This window comes from Oryctolagus cuniculus, chromosome 3 (genome assembly GCF_051225735.1).
Source record: "Oryctolagus cuniculus isolate XC-2025 breed Fujian yellow rabbit chromosome 3, ASM5122573v1, whole genome shotgun sequence".
Classification (NCBI taxonomy): domain Eukaryota; kingdom Metazoa; phylum Chordata; class Mammalia; order Lagomorpha; family Leporidae; genus Oryctolagus; species Oryctolagus cuniculus.
This window is the reverse complement of record NC_142869.1, coordinates 90166456-90184277: the sequence shown is the minus strand read 5'-3', so window position 1 is coordinate 90184277 and position 17822 is coordinate 90166456. Positions and strand designations below refer to the sequence as shown.

The 17822-nt window shown below is 40.2% G+C and overlaps 1 protein-coding gene across 50 annotated transcripts in view; it reads right to left on the bottom strand.

The window, feature by feature from the left end:
• The window catches only part of NEB (nebulin), a 217198-nt gene that overhangs the window by 160192 nt on the left and 39184 nt on the right, over positions 1-17822 (bottom strand). For all 50 annotated transcript variants that reach the window (XM_089328355.1, XM_089328318.1, XM_089328323.1 and 47 more), the window contains exons 28-38: positions 16168-16365; positions 14092-14199; positions 12162-12260; positions 11278-11382; positions 11086-11193; positions 8862-9173; positions 8551-8757; positions 5658-5762; positions 4927-5034; positions 3122-3433; positions 1966-2172 (exon numbers count right to left, since the gene is read on the bottom strand). In XM_089328355.1, the coding sequence (XP_089184481.1) occupies positions 1966-2172; positions 3122-3433; positions 4927-5034; positions 5658-5762; positions 8551-8757; positions 8862-9173; positions 11086-11193; positions 11278-11382; positions 12162-12260; positions 14092-14199; positions 16168-16365 (1869 nt within the window). The remainder of the gene's footprint in view (positions 1-1965; positions 2173-3121; positions 3434-4926; positions 5035-5657; positions 5763-8550; positions 8758-8861; positions 9174-11085; positions 11194-11277; positions 11383-12161; positions 12261-14091; positions 14200-16167; positions 16366-17822) is intronic.

Sequence of the window (17822 nt, the reverse complement as noted above, 5' to 3'; positions counted from 1 at the left end):
GGCAGGCTGCTACGTTCTGTGAGTGAAGCAGGGAAAACGGCGGCTCCAACCTCTTGGAGCTTATAGTCAAGGAGAAAGACAAGAAATGTATATGCTACCCACTATTTGTGATGACATTCACGATGTGTTGTAAACCAAATAATTGCAGCAGTGAAGTAAGTTTGATCGCTAGAGGCTCTCTCGAGGGTAGCATTTATGCTCAACCCTGGAGAAGTGGGAGAGGTCCAGGCGGGGGTAGAGCCTTCAGGTCCCTGAGGCTGAAAATGATGAGGTTGCCTGGAGGGACTGGAGGTGGAGGGGGAGGAGAAGGGAGGCAAAATCACTTCCCAATCCCACCACTGGCCGAGCGGAAGGAAAGCAACCCCCACAGCGCAGGCGTCTCTCAAGTCATGGCCAGCAGAGTGCTCCCCGTGACCTGCTCCAAGCACCCGCATCTCCCACAGCCCCAGCACAGACGCTGCTGCCAGCGCATGCCAGCGTCCGCCACTGATTCTGTTTGGAGACCACCTCTATGCCCATCACACATGTGCACACAGCGACCCCTGGGGCACTCCGCCAGTTGGTGCTGAGACACCCTGGTTGCCAGATTAACTTCAAGAATGCCTAGATTACAATGGAAATGTTAATTACACTTTTTAAAGTGAAACTTCAGATGCAGCCTGGAACCCACGGGCTCTAGGATGTCAACGCTGGCCTTTGGGGGAAGATCAGTTCACAAACTTGTGCCTTCTACATGGGGTCAGATTGTGTAGTTAGAGGAGGAGGCTGAGGAGAATACTCCCCTAAACAGATCCTCAGGCAGACACCAGGGTGGGGTGCATGATAGCATTTGCTGAACAAACGAATCGATTAGCCAATGCTAAATGGTTGAACATGTAAGCTGTTGGCAATATTTTGGTCTCATAAAGTACTTGGTAATAAGAAAAAAATAGGCCATCAGTCGTCCATATGAACACAGAAGCCAGGAGGAACTAGGATTGTGACAGTTGAAAGAAGCATTTCAACATCGTGACAGAGAGCTAGCTAGCAAGTTGACTCAGCAACGCGCTGCATTTGGGGTACACGCAGGGAGGGGTCGCTGCTGGCTGCCAAGTTTGCGACTGGAGAAACTGGGTAGATACGGATGGCATTCACTGGGATGAGCAGCACTTAATACAGTGAGTGGGCAGTTTTCCTAGCTAACTGAAAAAAAGCCATGAGAAGTAACACTTACCTCGGTACAAAATAATCAAAAGAATTTTGACCGCTTACTACCCCTACAATAGAATTAATCTTTAAGCAGGTGAGAAAGAAACTATCCTGAAAAATAAAATCCAGACAGTTCTCAAATCTGAGACTAGCAAAGTGCTCCCTTTCTTCTAAAATCAGAGGTGAAAAACATAGGAAGCCTTCCTTCCTTTGCTGGTTGGCTTATTTCTCTCTCTCTGGCAGAGGCATTTCAGCAGAACTCGGAAATTACCAAATGATGTGAGGCACTGCGCGTTGTAATCAGCCTCTGACTGAGGAATAAGGGTCTTGTTCTCAGAAATGGACCTCAGATCATTGCAAATAAACCACTCCTCTCCTCCCCAGAGACCTTACTCAAAGACCGCCTCTCAGAACAGGGGTTAAGGACATTCTGCCCATTTCCTTGTATCGCCAGGGAGAACTAATGCAATGCAGAGCACTAAATAGCTTGTTTTGCAATTCAGACAGATGATAATAGTAATAATGTCATTTCACTTGTACAATGGGTAGAGTATGCTTATAACTCACATTCAGAAAATAAAGCAAATTTCAAACAGCCTCTCCCTGTTTTCCCTATGTTCAAGTTCCAAGTTGCTTTGAAAGCAAAATTTTCTTATACTGGTGAAAGCAGTTCATTTTCTAACATTGATGCATCCTCACGTATTGAATTAGGAAGGTGAGTGGTGTAATCACAAGGGATTTCTCATGGACAAATCCATTGGAAGGGAAACCACTTACATCACTCAGCTGCTTTGTGTTATGCTGTGCCAAAACCATGCCCATGGAATCAGGCACACTTGTGAACTTGATGGTGTCTGGATGCTGTCGATATTTCTTCTCATTTAATGCGTCGCCTGCCTTCTTGACCTTCTCAACCTCCAGAGAACCAATGGGGATCCATCCAATGCCCTTGAAGAAGTTGTTATACTCATCCTTATACACATTCTGTAAGAGAGTAAACTCGATTGAAGAAGTGTGCAAGAGAATATTCAAGGGCTGTTTCTGAGATCAGCAATTCTGTCCAAGGGAAACAACTGGCAACTCTTTTCAGCATGCTTGCACCTGACTGTGTCTGCCAGAGTTCATTACCTGGACTTTGGAAATAAGAAAAAGGCAGTTCTGTTGTCAGGTGCATTACACAACACAGAAGGGAATTTAGCTCACACATTTCCACAGGTACTGCTTTAGAAAAATGGACTCTTTTGACAATAAATTGGACTTTCATTTTGATTTCATTGAAGACTCCAAAACTCTGAATTTCACCCATACTGTCCACTTAAAGCTACTCCTGATCTCAGAGAGAGAGATTTTCATTTAGCACCAAATGAATACCATGTCCTCCCTTCAGAGAGGACAATTCTTAGAGAAACCCAGCTCCTGCAGAAGGAAATGCCCTGAATGCTAAACATCTCCCAGTGCAGTTCCCCATCAATCAGGCTGCGAGCACCAAACCTTTCCTGAACGTTTTAGAGGACACATTACGTAGATTTATATGGATGACAGTGTGACTTGAAGTCATACTGCAAAAGAAAAAAATAAATAAAAACTTCCTGAATTCAGAAAAAAAGGAGTTCTCCTATTTTGCATATATGTTCATGTACCTGTCACCATTAAAGCAGCCCCACAAGCAGCACTTATTTCTCCTTGTTGAGAATCAAGGTAGATTAGAACACAGTTTAATCTTTCACCCATAAATTAATAAAGACAATGTCAGTGATTGTGATATAAGTACAGTGAGCTTGCCTACCATGCCTTTTGGCCATCTTTCAATAGTGGATGTTTATTCGAATGCACATTTTTCAACCATCTCACTGCATTCAGAATTCTCCTAACACAGAGAAATGACCATCTCTTAAGGACCAACACCTCGGTGTGTTGTGTTATGTGTACTTACATCACTCTGAATTTGATTCACATTCCTCGTGTGCTCGACACTCAGGGCATCAGGAAGGTATGTGTAGTGATGGATTGGCTGTTTGTAGTTGACATTGGTGGCCACATCCTGGGCCATCTTCGCAGCTGTAATGCTAACCATGTCTCTGGGGGTATGGTAGCTGGTTTTGGTGTTCTCATAGTTCTTTTTGTATTCACGATCGGACTGCATCTTTGCCACATTCATGTAATGGACCAGCTTGGGATCATCCTGGAGGCTTCTGAAACCCACGTGCTTTCCTTTTGCCTTCTCATAAGCTTCCTTGTATTTATACTGCAAAGACAGAATCCTGTTAGCAAAGCCCTCACCACCGATAACATTGAGAGCAATGATTCTATAAACTCAGAAAGGTTCTCAGAACACTGTGACTTTCTGGAAGAGTATACCAGAAATGCAAACCATGTCCCCTTCCAGAAAGCATGGAGTGAAAACATTTATTTCAAACACTGCTGGGTTTCATCAGGGTATCATAATAAATACTAGACCACTTTCTTTTCTTTGCTATGAGTCCTACAGATGATTTATTTGTGCAACTTAAAACCAACTAAATTTTACCACTTAATATGAACATAGCACACACCAAATATAAGATCTGTTTTTCTTAGTGTTATAAGGATATGACTTTTCCTAATCCCATGTGTAATTTCCTATCAACTAACTAGCTGAGCCTTCACCCATCCCAGTCAGCAGCTTCCTGCTGGAGAACCTGCAACCGAGTTAAGAAGCAACAGCAAGGGCAGGGACTGCTGTGGGCTTTCTTGTCGGTAAAAACAGAACTACAAAAGCTCTGCTGTCCAAGATCTTGCAGTGCTGGATCAGGAATGAAAAACTGAGCTACCCTACAGTGGGCCAATACTTCAATTTTTATGCAAGAAAACTTAAGTGTACTTAAACCCTGCAAGACACTCAGCTTGTGTAGTTTAAGCATCAATTCATAAACAGGGATTTAGCAGGTGAAAGGATTATCAATCAGTTTCTAGGCACGGTAGAAAGAACACTGTGTAAGCGCTTTAAAAAAGGGATTAACTATTCTTTCACTTTCTCCTTAAATGAGTGTCTTGCATAGTAACATACATTACATGCAAACCTCTGAGGAAGACTTTTCAGTACTATCCCGAGAAGGAAAACTAGAATTCTTACACCCTTATCCCCAATGTGGTCTGAACACACGGTTAGTTGATTTTTCACTTTTCTCAAACCAAGATTGTAGCCCCCTGGAGTAGTATGTAACTAAGAACTCTGCAAAGCATGCATGCTTTTTCAAATTTTTTTTCAAAGATAAGAAGTGTAAGTGCGCCTTTATTTTTTTTAAATCACAGATGAAATGGGCATCAATTTACAGGAATCAAAATTCTATTTTTTAACATAGATTTTCCCACTTGGTTTATAATAATTTGCACACTTTGTAGAACATCTTTTCAATTGTCTTAATATGATTATAACAGAGGCAGTCATTTGAATCTAATGTGTTAGTGTCAGGGTGTTGGCACTGCAAATAAATGTGGGCTGTCAGGGGAATGTGTCAGTGAAGGTAATTTGGGCTATGAGTCAAGAGAGAAAGCCGCTGTCAGATTTATGACAGCTCTACCAAGTGGGGTCAACCGAAAAGAATCACAGAAATTTGAAAGAGTGACAGGTTTTCAAAACAATAATGCATGGAGAATTGGAATGCCACTAATTCAATCAGGCATCAATTTGAACAAGCACACATTTGATTACTTTTTAAAAAGGCAATCACCCAGATTTCACCTAAAATGTTTACTCACGTCGCTGGCAATGTTTCTTGATGACTTGGCCGCAGTGATGGGAATAGCATCACCCAGCACATTGTTGCCCTTGGCTATTAAATCATGCCAGTCCCGTTTGTAGCAGACCTGGGATGGAAAAACCAAAACTGTGTCAGCATGTTAGGTACTGATCAGAAAAAGTGATTCCTCGACTGCTGGGATTAATTCATTCTTTTCCAGATATAAGCTGAAGAAGCCCCCTCTGGCACATGCTATTCTTGGAAATCACATTAGCAAACTCGTACTATGTACATCACATGCAATGACTGGACTCTGCACTGATTGTTCACCCAAATCCGGTTTGGGTAGATACTGAAGAGGGCCAACTAGAGAAAATAAAGTTAGTCAGTCTTGTGAAAGCAAAGTCAGGAGAGAACCTGGTGGTCACCTTTACATTTTTAGGTCTGTTTAGAGAATTTCATTTATTTTTACTTTTCTGGAGGATAATAACCACCCCCATGTGCAAAACTAGGAAAACTCAGTATAAGTATGAGCAGAAGAGATGGTGAGTTCAACATAAAGAATACTGTTCCTTTTAGAGCTGTCCTACATTTGAAAGGGCCAAAGAGGTGAAGAACCATCCTCATGGGATATTGGTGATGGGGGGCTATGCAAGAAGTTGAGCACAATAATTGTGAAGGCACCATCCTACTCTAGACATCCATTCTGTTATGTCATGTCCAGATTCCCCACAGCATCCAAAGACTTACATCACTTAAATTGTAAGCATTGCACTTGGCCTGGAGGAACTGAGGAAGATCAGGACTCATAGTATATTTGTGTTTTACATCTTCTCCTTTAGCTTTGTACAAGATCTGCAACACACAGTTACAAACATAAAGCACATTACAAAGAGTGCAAACAGAAAAATTCATTAGCTGCCTGCTTATAGGAGTTACTCCTAGATAATGCCCCACTGTCTCCATTGCTAAAAACCATCAAAGGCATCCCTCCTCCGTTTTTTTTTTTTTTTTTAATTAAAGAGCATTTTTCTTATCTTCACTAAGACCTGAGAACTTTGTGTGTTAAAAAAGAGAGTAAACATTCTTAAGAAAATAGAAATCTTTGACTGCTGGAGATGAACAGAAAATACCTTCAAAGGTAAAATCCTAATGTGAATAACAGGAGTCACTAAAGCCAGACAAATTCAAGCCTAGAGTTGACCCCGCTTAAAGTTTTAGGCATTTTCATTTATTTGGTTGGTTGGTTGTACTCCTTTTGTTTTGCTTTTCATTTATTTATTTAGATTATGTTTTTTATCCATAGTCAGAAAATAGAATGAGTTTTTAATTTCTATTGAAAACTGTCCAATTATAATTGCATCAGTAAAAGCCTACAATATTTTTATACTTTATCTGTATATTAACCAAGTATACTTAAAATGTTTACCATTTTATATTTACCCTATTTTCTTATTTTAGACAATTACAAATACTTTTCATTGAATAACATCAAAGTATATGATATAGAAATCTTATCTTCCTCTTAGTAATGGAGGAAAAATTGCTTAATTTAAAAACTAACATGGGGGGCCAGCACTGTGGTGCAGTGGGTTAAAGTCCTGGCCTGAGGTGCTGGCATCCCATATGGGTGCCGGTTCCAGTCCCAGCTGCTCCTCTTCCGATCCAGCTCTCTGCTGTGGCCTGAGAAAGCAGTAAAGATGGCCCAAGTCCTTAGGCCCCTGCACCCATGTGGGAGACTCAGAAGATGATCCTGGCTCCTGCTTTCTGATGAGCACAGCTCTGGCTGTTGCGGCCATCTGGGGAGTGAACCAGCGGATGGAAGACCTCTCTCTCTGTCTCTGCCTCTGCCTCTTTCTGTAACTCTATCTCTCAAATAAATAAAATAAATCTTAAAAAAAATAAGATGGAACCAGAATCACAGACTTCCAATCTGTTAAATATCCATCATATGCATTCTGCTTTTCCAAGCATATCCATGTGGAATATCCTATGTAAAATGTCGTATAGGTTTCACAAGTACAGTATAGAGATCTAGTAACTAATTAATACTTGAATACTAAATAATTTCTGGTACGAATCTAAGAGTTCTCTTTCATTCCTCACTGACTTTAGGAACCATATCTAAGCATTCACAGAATTTCATGGATTCTACTTTCTAAATATCTGTTTTTCATTGCTATTGCCTTAGTTTAAGTTCAGTGGAGCCTTCCTTGGGGTATCTACAATAGTCTTCTGGTTCACTTTCTTGTCTCTTGTCCCTCACCTCTATACATGGTCTCCATACTTTTTGCCAGAGCTATATATTTAAAAAAAATTTTTTTTTGACAGGCAGAATGGACAGTGAGAGAGAGAGACAGAGAGAAAGGTCTTCCTTCCGTTGGTTCATCCCCCAGTGGCTGCTGTGGCCAGCACACTGCACTGATCCGAAGTCAGGATCCAGGTGCTTCTCCTGGTCCCCCATGCGGGTGCAGGGCCCAAGCACTTGGGCCATCCTCCACTGCACTCCCGGGCCACAGCAGAGAGCTGGCCTGGAAGAGGGGCAACCGGGACTAGAACCCAGGGTGCTGGAGCCGCAGGCGGAGATTAGCCTAGTGAGCTGCGGCGCCGGCCGCCAGAGCTATATTTTACAACACAGACCTGATAAGGTGACTCCACAGATTAAAAACCTTCACTATCTCCATTATTTAACCCATAGTGTCCAGACTCTACAAGTTAGCATACAAGACCCTCAACAAGTAGGCAAAAACAAAAACAAAAACACTCCTGAATTCATTCTTCTCTGTTGTCACATTGTTCCTTTCACCAGGAATGCACCTCTCCCTTATTGGCCAGGCAGCTCTCACTTCCTCTGTGCTCCCTTAGCAAATGCCTTTATTGGCTCATTCTTCTCTCTGGAGAGCAATAGTCTGTCTATATCCATATCTTGGTCTTAAGCTCGCGTCCTACATTGTTAATTCTTATGCCCATTTATCCTTGTCTATTTCGTCTTTATACCATCAACACACCATGTAGTGCCGGGCACATGGGAGATGCTCAAAAATATCACTAACTAAATTAATCGGTGCTTTTGATGTTCCTTCTATACACCCAAATTTCCTTTAGAAACTTTGACTTCAGTCAAAGCACAAATGCTGCTTATGGACATGCAGGCAAACAATACTAATTTCCACTAGTCTAAAAGTCTCCTTGTCTGTGCTGAACTCTGTGGGGAAAAACATATATTCACTTGTATTATTACCCTGTGTTACTGCTTTACATGTGAAAAATAAATGACAATTTAATATAGAATTAAATATGATTAGCCACAAAAAGTGTCTGAAATTTAAGCTGAAGTTCTGTGGGTATGTTTATGTAATACTAGAATAGAAATTCTTACACTGTGTCAAATTTATCCAATATCACAGTATATCACAGGCAATTAAAAAAGTTTTAAAAATTAAAAAGCAAGATAAGAGGAAAAGACAATGTTAGTGCTCAAACTAAAACTAACTATAATTTTAAAATTAAATATTCAAACTAATAAAGGTAGAATGAAAAGATATGGGCTCAGAAGAATAAAAATGCTGAGCTGATATTTACTTTAAAAAACAAAGAAAAGCTTCCATCCCCATCCTCCACCCCTGTCTTGGGTTGCACTCACATCACTGATTTGCTGTGTGTTCTGTTTTGCCTGGACCATAACTGGGGAATCCACAATGCTGGTAAACTTGAGGGTGTCCGGATGTTGTCTGTACTTCTTTTCATTCAGGGCATCACCCGCCTTTTTAACTTTCTCCACATCGAGGCTGCCAATAGGTATCCAGCCAATGCCTTTCATCCAGGTGTTGTAGTCTTCCTTATAGACATTCTACAGCAAGAGCAGAACAGAGGAGTGAGGGCCCCAGGCAGGCTTGCTTTCATGACAGGCTGAGAACTTACAGGGGGATTTGCTGGGAGGTGACTGGCACTCACATCACTCTGTATATGCATCATGTTTTTGGACAGCTCCAGGTCCATGGCATCAGGCAGGTAGGTGTAATGATGGAGAGAATGCTTATAGTTGACATTGCTGGCAACATCTTGAGCTTTCTTCGCTGCCACAACATTGAACATATCATGAGGTGTGTTGTATTTGGTCTTTGTCTTCTCGTAATCTTTTTTGTACTCCCGGTCTGATTGTATCTTGGCCACATTCATATAATGAACCAGTTTAGGATCATCCTGGAGGCTTTGGAAGCCAACCATTTTCCCCTTAGCTTTCTCGTAATCTTTTTTGTATTGAACCTATTGGAAACAAAGGTGGACATCTTTTTAAATGTACTTTTGAAGATTTTACTGAATAAGGGGCCACATTTGAAGTACTTGAATGTAGCAGATATTTCTTGACTTCAATAACCAAACAATTAGCTATTCACCTGCAAATACAGTTGCCCCTCAGTATTCATGGGAAATTAGTTTCAGGACCTTCCCAGGACACCAAAATCTGTTGATGCTCATGTCTCTTACATAAAATGGTGCAATATTTACAAACAACCCATGTGATCCTCCCACATCCTTTATTTCTAGTCTCCTTATAATACCTAATACAATGTAAAAGCTATTTAAAAAGCAGTTGTGATGCTATACTGTTTAGGGAATAATGACAAAAAATTTCTGTACATGTTCAGTATAGAGGCAATTTTAAAAATTTTTTTTTTATATTCAGGTGAATTTTCAGAGGCAGAACCAGCAGAAACAAAAGCCAACTGTACACTTAAATATAATCTGGTAAGATAAAATTCTATTTAGAATTCATTTGGATTGTCTGTAGCTGCTTCTGCCCACCCAAGCAAGGTTGAGATGGAGACATTAGCATAGCTCCTAACAGTGACAATGTAAAGCTCTCTTTTGTTTATTTTCACCTAGACACTGGTGGGAAACGTGGAAATAGAAGTGTTTCATAATCTCTGGAAGAGCTCTAAGTAATTGTCTATTTGATTAGTTACAGGATTTTACTACTAGAACTGGGTATTCAAGGGACACTCGGAGCCAGGAATGGGAAAACCTTAATTTGATCTGCATAATAAAATGAGGGAGGGTTGAGCTTCCTTGGTGAGAACAAGAGAGGACCCTGGGAATCAGAAACTGATGTGAAGAAAAGTTTGTGGAGTGTCGGGTGGTAGGTGGCTAGAAGAGAGCACTGAGAAAGGGAGTCCATGAGAAATTCTGGATGGGGGGCTCTCCGGGACGAGGACATGTGGTATTCGATTGCAGTGTATTTACATTGGTGCAATGTAAACTTCATTTCAGACAACCAGCAAAATGTTGCTTGGGATTTTCTGGGTGATCAAAAGAAAGGGGCTGTGTTTTATATCAGGGTCAGGCAGAGCAGAAAGAAGTAGATCCATAGGAGGAGGGCCCAGGAGAACACAAGGAAAACTACAGTATGCAAACCAGAGGTGGTCAGAGGAAACAAAAAGTTCAGGTACTGGCAGAGGTAGTGGTGGGATTCCCCTTCCTGTAGGCCAACAAGTGGGAGCTTGAGCATTGTATTTGAATCTCACAGAGCAAAGTGATTTCAGCGCGCATTTAGGTTAATGTGAAATAGAATAAGAAAGAAAATCATTAACTTGAAAGGAAGCTACTGTCTACTAGTGGCTGTGAAACTTGTGCCAATTCACCAGTCTGTAAAAGTAATCAAGGAAAGTGAAGAAAGGCAAAGAGGGAAATCTCACAGATTCAAGAAGTTCTGAGATGGAATTTCACCATCAGGAGCCTACCGTGACTTTGGAAGGTCATTTCTTTATTTTCACAAGTAATGTGGATTTGTGAGGCCACATAGATGAGAATTTTAAATTAAGGGATATAGTTCGAACTCATCGATGAAAGGTTATAAGAGGAATCTTCACAAGTATATGGAAAAATGCATAATTTGAAAAACCTCTACATGGCCTTAGATCTTTTTTTCCACCAAAAATAAACTTATCTTTTAATTCTGTTGTTCACATACTACCTGAAGTACTCTTGCACAAATTATTTTCCATGAGGAAAATTCAGATCTGTTTAGGGATCTTTCATTCCTGAATAGTTCTCAACCAGACTTGCTTCCAGTAGGGCACTGCAGTAGATACGGCAACTTTGGAGCAATCCATCAGTCCCCAAGGCCACTTGCCCATGCTTTCTAATCCCCTGGGTGTGATGCCATGGAAGGACTTACATCACTCGCAGCCTGCCTGGCAGCTTTGGCAGCTTTGATGGGAATTGCGTCGATTCTCAGGTCATATCCCTTCTTGCTTAAATCCTTTAAGTCTGCCTTGTACATATTCTGGAAGAAAAACATCATGTAACTGAGAGGCCCAGGGTGGTAAAGGCTGGACATGCACACCAGGGTCGGAGTCTACACACGCACCTCACTGATATTGTAGGCATTGACTTTTGCCTGAATGAATTGTGGCAGGTCCGCTGGCAGGCTGTACTTGTGAAGGATTTCCTCCCCTTTGGCTTTGTAAGCGATCTGGAAGAGGAGGGAAATACATAAATAAATAAATGAATTAGAAAGAGACATTTAATGTCACAGGAACAATATTGGGGTGAGTCATATTGCACACAGGTGGCTTTAGAGAAGACATTGTCGGTACCATCCCCACTCATCTGCAAATATCCACAGCCTTCAAGGCAGTTACATAGGGTCTTGTCTTGGTGCTGATTCAATCTTAGCAAAGATCCCTGGGTATGTGGAGTAGGAAGTGCTTGGCCTAAATCAGGGCCCCTGGTGGAAACTAACTCAAGGATGCAAGTCAACCACCATGTTAGCCTGCACACTTTCCTGAGTACAGGAAAGGCTAAATCAGGTGGAATCCACCAACCACTTTTGTTATATTGTACGGACAATTAAAGGGACTTTGGGTGGTTTTGACTATATATGACTTTTGTCTTAGCTCTGACTTTAACTGTAAATCCTTCATTTGATGCAGTATTTCTATGTATGCATTCTTCCTGGTCTCTCCAAGAAATAGGCTTGTAGCTTTTCTTCTCACTTAGAGAAGTCTCTCTCACATTTTCCATGGAATGTAATGTCAAATGGCCTAAAGTACAGACAAGTACAATATATGTTTCACTCTGAAGACACAAACGAGGTGTGCTACGTTAACAAACAGCCCAGAAGGACGCAGTTACTCCCGTAATCGAGGCTCTTCAGCTTGCACAACAGCTTCAGGTGACCCGTCCATTTGAAATACAAATGTATTGGCATGAGTAAGCATTAATCACAATATCACTGGGCTTAACACTTACATCACTCCTCTGGGCCTGGTTAATCTTAGACTGCACTGTGATCGGGGCATCTTCGATTGGGGTGAACTTCAGCGTGTCTGGATGTTGGCGGTATTTTTTCTGTTTGGTGAATCAAAAAGAGAAAACATCAGTTTTTGCTAAAGCTAGTATGTCAAAATCCTTGCTCTTAATTGAGAAAGACAGATTTTTTTTTCTGATACTAAGATATAAAAATACTAGATTCTTTGCTGCTTTTGGGAAAAATGAATACAAGGCAGTGTTTGAAAAATCAGTTTCACTTTGGATGATTTGGGGTAGTACAGGTCAATACAACCCAGGAGCCAGACTTCTACTACTCCCTTCAATCTGAGGTTCCAGAGTTCACTAAGTGATTAACAAAAAGCCAGCAGGGAGATTGGGCTGTCTTTCATGACACCAGCAAGTTCTCAGGAATCTCTTTCTTCCTGTCACTCTGTCAGCAATTGAAGCCTCTAAGACAACAGTTATTGGTTATTATCAAGAGTCAGAGGACATCTGTGTTGTAAGCCTTGAGGTGGGGAGTTACACAGACTGCCACTGAAGTGCTGAAGAGGCACAGGAGGGGAGGCACTGGGGAGGTGTCCCAACACGGAGCCGGCAATGTCTAGCTACCCTTATTCTTACATTCTTCCCTTTAAATTTTTCCTATCCTCTTCCTTTGTGAAATTACACATCCCACTTTTGCAGGTTTTCAACTTCAGACTTCCGAAAACCAACCCACAAGAACTTTCCATAAAAGATCTGAGTGAATAAGATGGATTTTGTCAAAAACGAGCAAAAGCACCAAATAACAACAGAAGCTCGAGGGTGGAAGACAACCTCCACTGACTCCTCTGCCCTTGATGGTGTTCACCTAACAACAGGGGCAAATGTCAGCTGTGGACAGAGGCAGGGCAGACAAACTTGGGGTTTCAGAACCTCAAGACTGCTTTTTCTTAGATTGAATAATAATGTTTATAATACTTTAAAACCATTAGAATTTGACATAGGATAAAGTTCTCCAAAGAAGATTCTTCTAACTGTTGATTATAACCACTCAAAATTGGAAATAATTCACATTTCCACTAACCAGTAAAGAGATAATCAAAATATGGTCTATCCATATAAAGGAATAATAAAAAGGAATGAGCTACAAGCACTTGAAAAAAAAAACATACAAAGAAAAAACATGCAAAGTGAAAACAAGTCAGATACAAAAGGAATTTCTAGAAAAGGTAAAAATTTAGAGACAGAAAGCAGATCACTGGTTGCCTGGGGTTCAAGATGGGAACAGGAAATTTGGAAGCAAATTTTGAGTTTTTAGCAGCATTTAAAAATTTAGTTGTAATGACTGCAAAGTTACATGGACTGATTAAAATGTATCAAGGTGTACATTTCACATTTCATGAAATGTGAATTATACCTCCAGAGTGTTCTTAGAAATATGTCTATCCACTGAATAAATGTGAATGGTGAAGTGGCTATCCTAAACCTTGGTTTATCTCAACCCATATCACCATAGATCTCAGAAGTAAATACAGTTCTTATCTAGTGGTATTCTACTTGTATCCAGAATACTGTATTAATTAAAAGTTTACTATGTTCACTTTTGTATTCCCGTGCTGCTTTTTTTGCTCATGCATGTATCCTTAGTATAAATGTGTTGCTTTTAAAGTTGTCTGTGACTTTTAGAAATAAATTTCAAAAAAAAAGTTAAAAAAAAAAGAAATATGTCTATCATGAATGACCAACATAAAGGATTTTGACGAGGGAGAAGGGCGTGTTGTTCTACATGGCTCATCCATGCATGTAGTAAGCGTTTGCCCTCAGCAACAGTGATCACAACACGAAGCAGTAAGAGAGGCACTTTCCACGGCACAGGGGTTCTTAGCGAGACCCCCATGCGAATCTCTGACACACCCAGCAGCTTTACCTCATTAAGGATGTCTGAAGCTCGCTTTGCCTTTTCCATTTCTAAGGACCCAAAAGGCACCCAGCCACAGCCTTTCATCCAGCTGTTGTAGTCAGCTTTGTATTCAACCTAAAACACCAGGACAAAGATTACATTGGTCTGCTTGCTATCATCCTTATTATATGATATCATTAACTTTCTACCCAAAATGATGCATGTTTCTGTATTTTTCTCACCAGCTTTCCTCCTCCATACATGAAGTATTTTTTAAACATTTCTTTGGTAAGAGTTTAACAGTTTTTGTTTTCTTCTAACTGGCATATGTTCCATTTCATCGTTATTGCCAATTTAATGGAAATATGTGGAAGCCTAATTTCAGTTTGGAAAATGTTCAAAGTTAGATTTCAAATAAAGTGAAATTGTTATGTTTAAATAATTAAATGTGAGATGATTGCTCCCTGGTACCCTAAGTATTACATTTCTATGGTCAAATTAGGACTTATGGCCACACTGAAAGCTTTGTTCATTTTCTAATGAGACTTCATAGTAGTTATTTGTGCTAAGTGTTCACACACATTGCCCTTTCTGTGTACTGGCCAACTTAAGAGTGTTTCTATATTGGCTAATGTACAACTTTAAATAGTTTTACTTACTAATTTACTTAAGGGAGCAGTTATTATTTGGAACTAGCCTTATTAGGGAGACAGATCTGTAACACTATTAAGATAATGAGCTACTCTTACTGTCTGGCCATAGGTAGTACCTGACATGTATACTCTAGATAGAAGATGCACTTTGTCATTATTTAGTGTGGTTCTTTTAATGGGGATGAAAATATTAAGAAAGCATTTGCCATCATTTTGTGAAGCTTACAATTCCTTTGGGATAATAAATATAAAAAAATTAAATAAATCACAAATAAGCTAACAATGCATAAAATAGAATTATTAGTGGGGAGATGTAAAACTGTGCAGCTGGGGTGTAAAACAGTAGGGTGGCATCTCAAAAAATTAAACTAGAATGGCCATATAATCCAACAATTCAACTTCTGGGATAAAAGAACTGAAAATAGATCTTGAAGAGGCATTCATAGACCCATGTTCACAGCAGCATTATTCTGCATAGCTAAAATGTAGAAGCAATCCAAATGCCTCCCAGAAGATGAATGGATAAGCAAAATGTAGTATATACACCCAATGGAATATTAGCCAGCATTGAAAAGGAAGAAAATTTTGACACATGCAACAACATAGATAAATCTTGAAGAGATTATGCTAAGTGAAATAAGACAGTCATAAAAGGACAAAAATTATGTGTGATTCCATATGTGTGAGCTATCTAAGTAGTTAAATTCAAAGAGACAGAAAGCAGAATGGCAGTCACCATGCTAGGGTAAGGAGGACACAAGGAATTATTGTTTAATGAATATAGAGGATCAGTTTTGCAAGATGAAAAAGTTTTGGGGATTGGTTGTAGAGCAATGTGAATACATTTAATACTACTGAACTATACCATTAAAAATGATCAAGATGGTAAATTTATGATATGTGTATTTTACTACACTTAAAACACTAGACTTTTTAGTATAAAGTATTCAACAGTACAGCTCAGCCTGTTTTTCTAAAGTTTTGATCAGCAGAAGAAGCGATTATAAAAATCTTTGCTTTCGATGATATTTTCCTTTTCATGCAAAATAGAAGTTTTGGTATAAAGCTATTGATAATGATGGCAGTGATAACAACAGTGAAGGTTTATTTCGAATTCAGCAGGACCTGGTGCCATATTAAGTATTTTACATGCATTTAAATCCTTGCAATAATTCTTTTGTTTTCTCCCAGTTGTACAGAGGAGGATTCCAGACTGAGCAGTGCTGGTAACTTTCCCAGAGCGAAACAGTGGTGAGCGCAGGGCAGCCCCGAGTTTTATAACCTTGAAGGGCATGCTTCTCTAGGACCGCGGGCTTAATATTCCCAACACCACTTGCTCACAGAGGACAAGGCAGAGACCCCCAAGAAGCACTAAAAATATCGCCCAGTTGAGGAGTCCTTTTCTGTTGTCACCTTCCAAAGAGGGAAGAGGGAAAACCTAGTTACTCACATCACTCTGCAGCGCATAGGCCTTCTTGGCCAGGTCCACATTGATGCTGTCGGGAGGGTAGCTGTAATTGTGTAAGATATGCTTATAGTCCACGTCACTGGCGATCTCCTGAGATTTCTTGGCTTGAGTGACTTGGAGCATATCAAGAGGGGCTGTGTAGATGGTTTTTGATTTTTCATAGTCTTTACGATATTCACGCTGTGAATAAGAATTATCACTTATTACCATAAATCCTCAATGCATTTCTCGAATCACAGAGATCTCTCATAAGCAACACACACTGGTTAGAGAAACATCTGAATTAGTTATTCTGTTCCTAAATTTATTCACATGTCATGCCTGGTTGAAATTCCCTGGAAAATTGTATAGGGGCAGATAGTCCCAAATCTCTTTTTAGATCAAAGAGCAACTAGAGCAACTCTTGAGAGCCACAGCTGACACCTGGAATGGAGCCCAGCTTCAGCTGCAGGCAGGAATTATTTTATTCTAAAACAGGATTTCTCAGGGACCACTAACAAGCGTTACTCCTATTAATGTAGCCCAAACTTTGAAGTTTGCCAGTAAAGAAGCATTTTTTTTTTAACTAATGAACAAAAGTCACATGGTAGTCATTTCATTTCATAGCTAGGATTTTATAAAATGATGGCTCTCTAGAGTCAGTTTTAAAGGGAAATTTGTTGGTTTTCCAACCTATTACATTCCTAACATTAGAGAAACCCAGTGAGAATCGCAAAGGTTTTCTTGTACCAAGTTTAATTTTGGTAACAATTTAAAAGAAGCTTCAGAGTGTAGCAGTTAAAAGACCTCAAAGGAGAAAAGGTTGTGAAACTGAGCCATTGAAGTAACCTTGGCCCTTATGGACAGCGTTCTCTTAAAGCAAATGGCTGCCTGGCCTCAGGAGGCAACTTCATCGGCAGATTTTCTGCAATGGTTGGGAGGGCTGCTAATTAGGTCAAATTCCCAGCTTCATCACATCCACTCACCAGTTACCTTAACAGAGAGAAAAATTCTGACCCACTGTCTTAGAATAATTCTACACCCATCCTGTCACTGTACGATCACACATGCACCAAAGACAATGACCAGTCTAGCAAGTATTGATGTGATTCACACATCTTCTGTAGCGATTGTTTCTTAGGGAACTTGATCTTCCTTCTCATATTTTATAGGCAATTACTTCCACTGAATAAATTTATCACTTCATTGTAAAATCTAGACCTTGGTTTTATGACAATAAAATATGAAAGCTTTCTAAGGATATACAAGACAATTTAAAAACAGTTTGCCCTTATGAGAGAGAAACTGATGAAACAGAACAGTCGTTGGTGTGCAGAAATGGTTTTGACTAAATTGGTTTGACTCCTTTGTTCATGTTCATGCCAACTCATGCATACCAGCTCATATAAAATATTGTGGATAATTCAAACAGCTTTAAAAACCATTTTTAAAGTTTATGCAGGGGCCAACACTGTGGTGTAGTGGGATAAGCCTCTGCCTGTGGCATATGGGCACCAGTTCATGTCCTGGCTGCTCCACTTCCCATCTAGCTCTCTGCTATGGCCTAGGAAAGCAATAGAAGATGGCCCAAGTGCTTGGGCCCCTGCACCTGCGTGGGAGACCTGGCAGAAACTCCAGCTCCTGGCTCTGGATGTTGC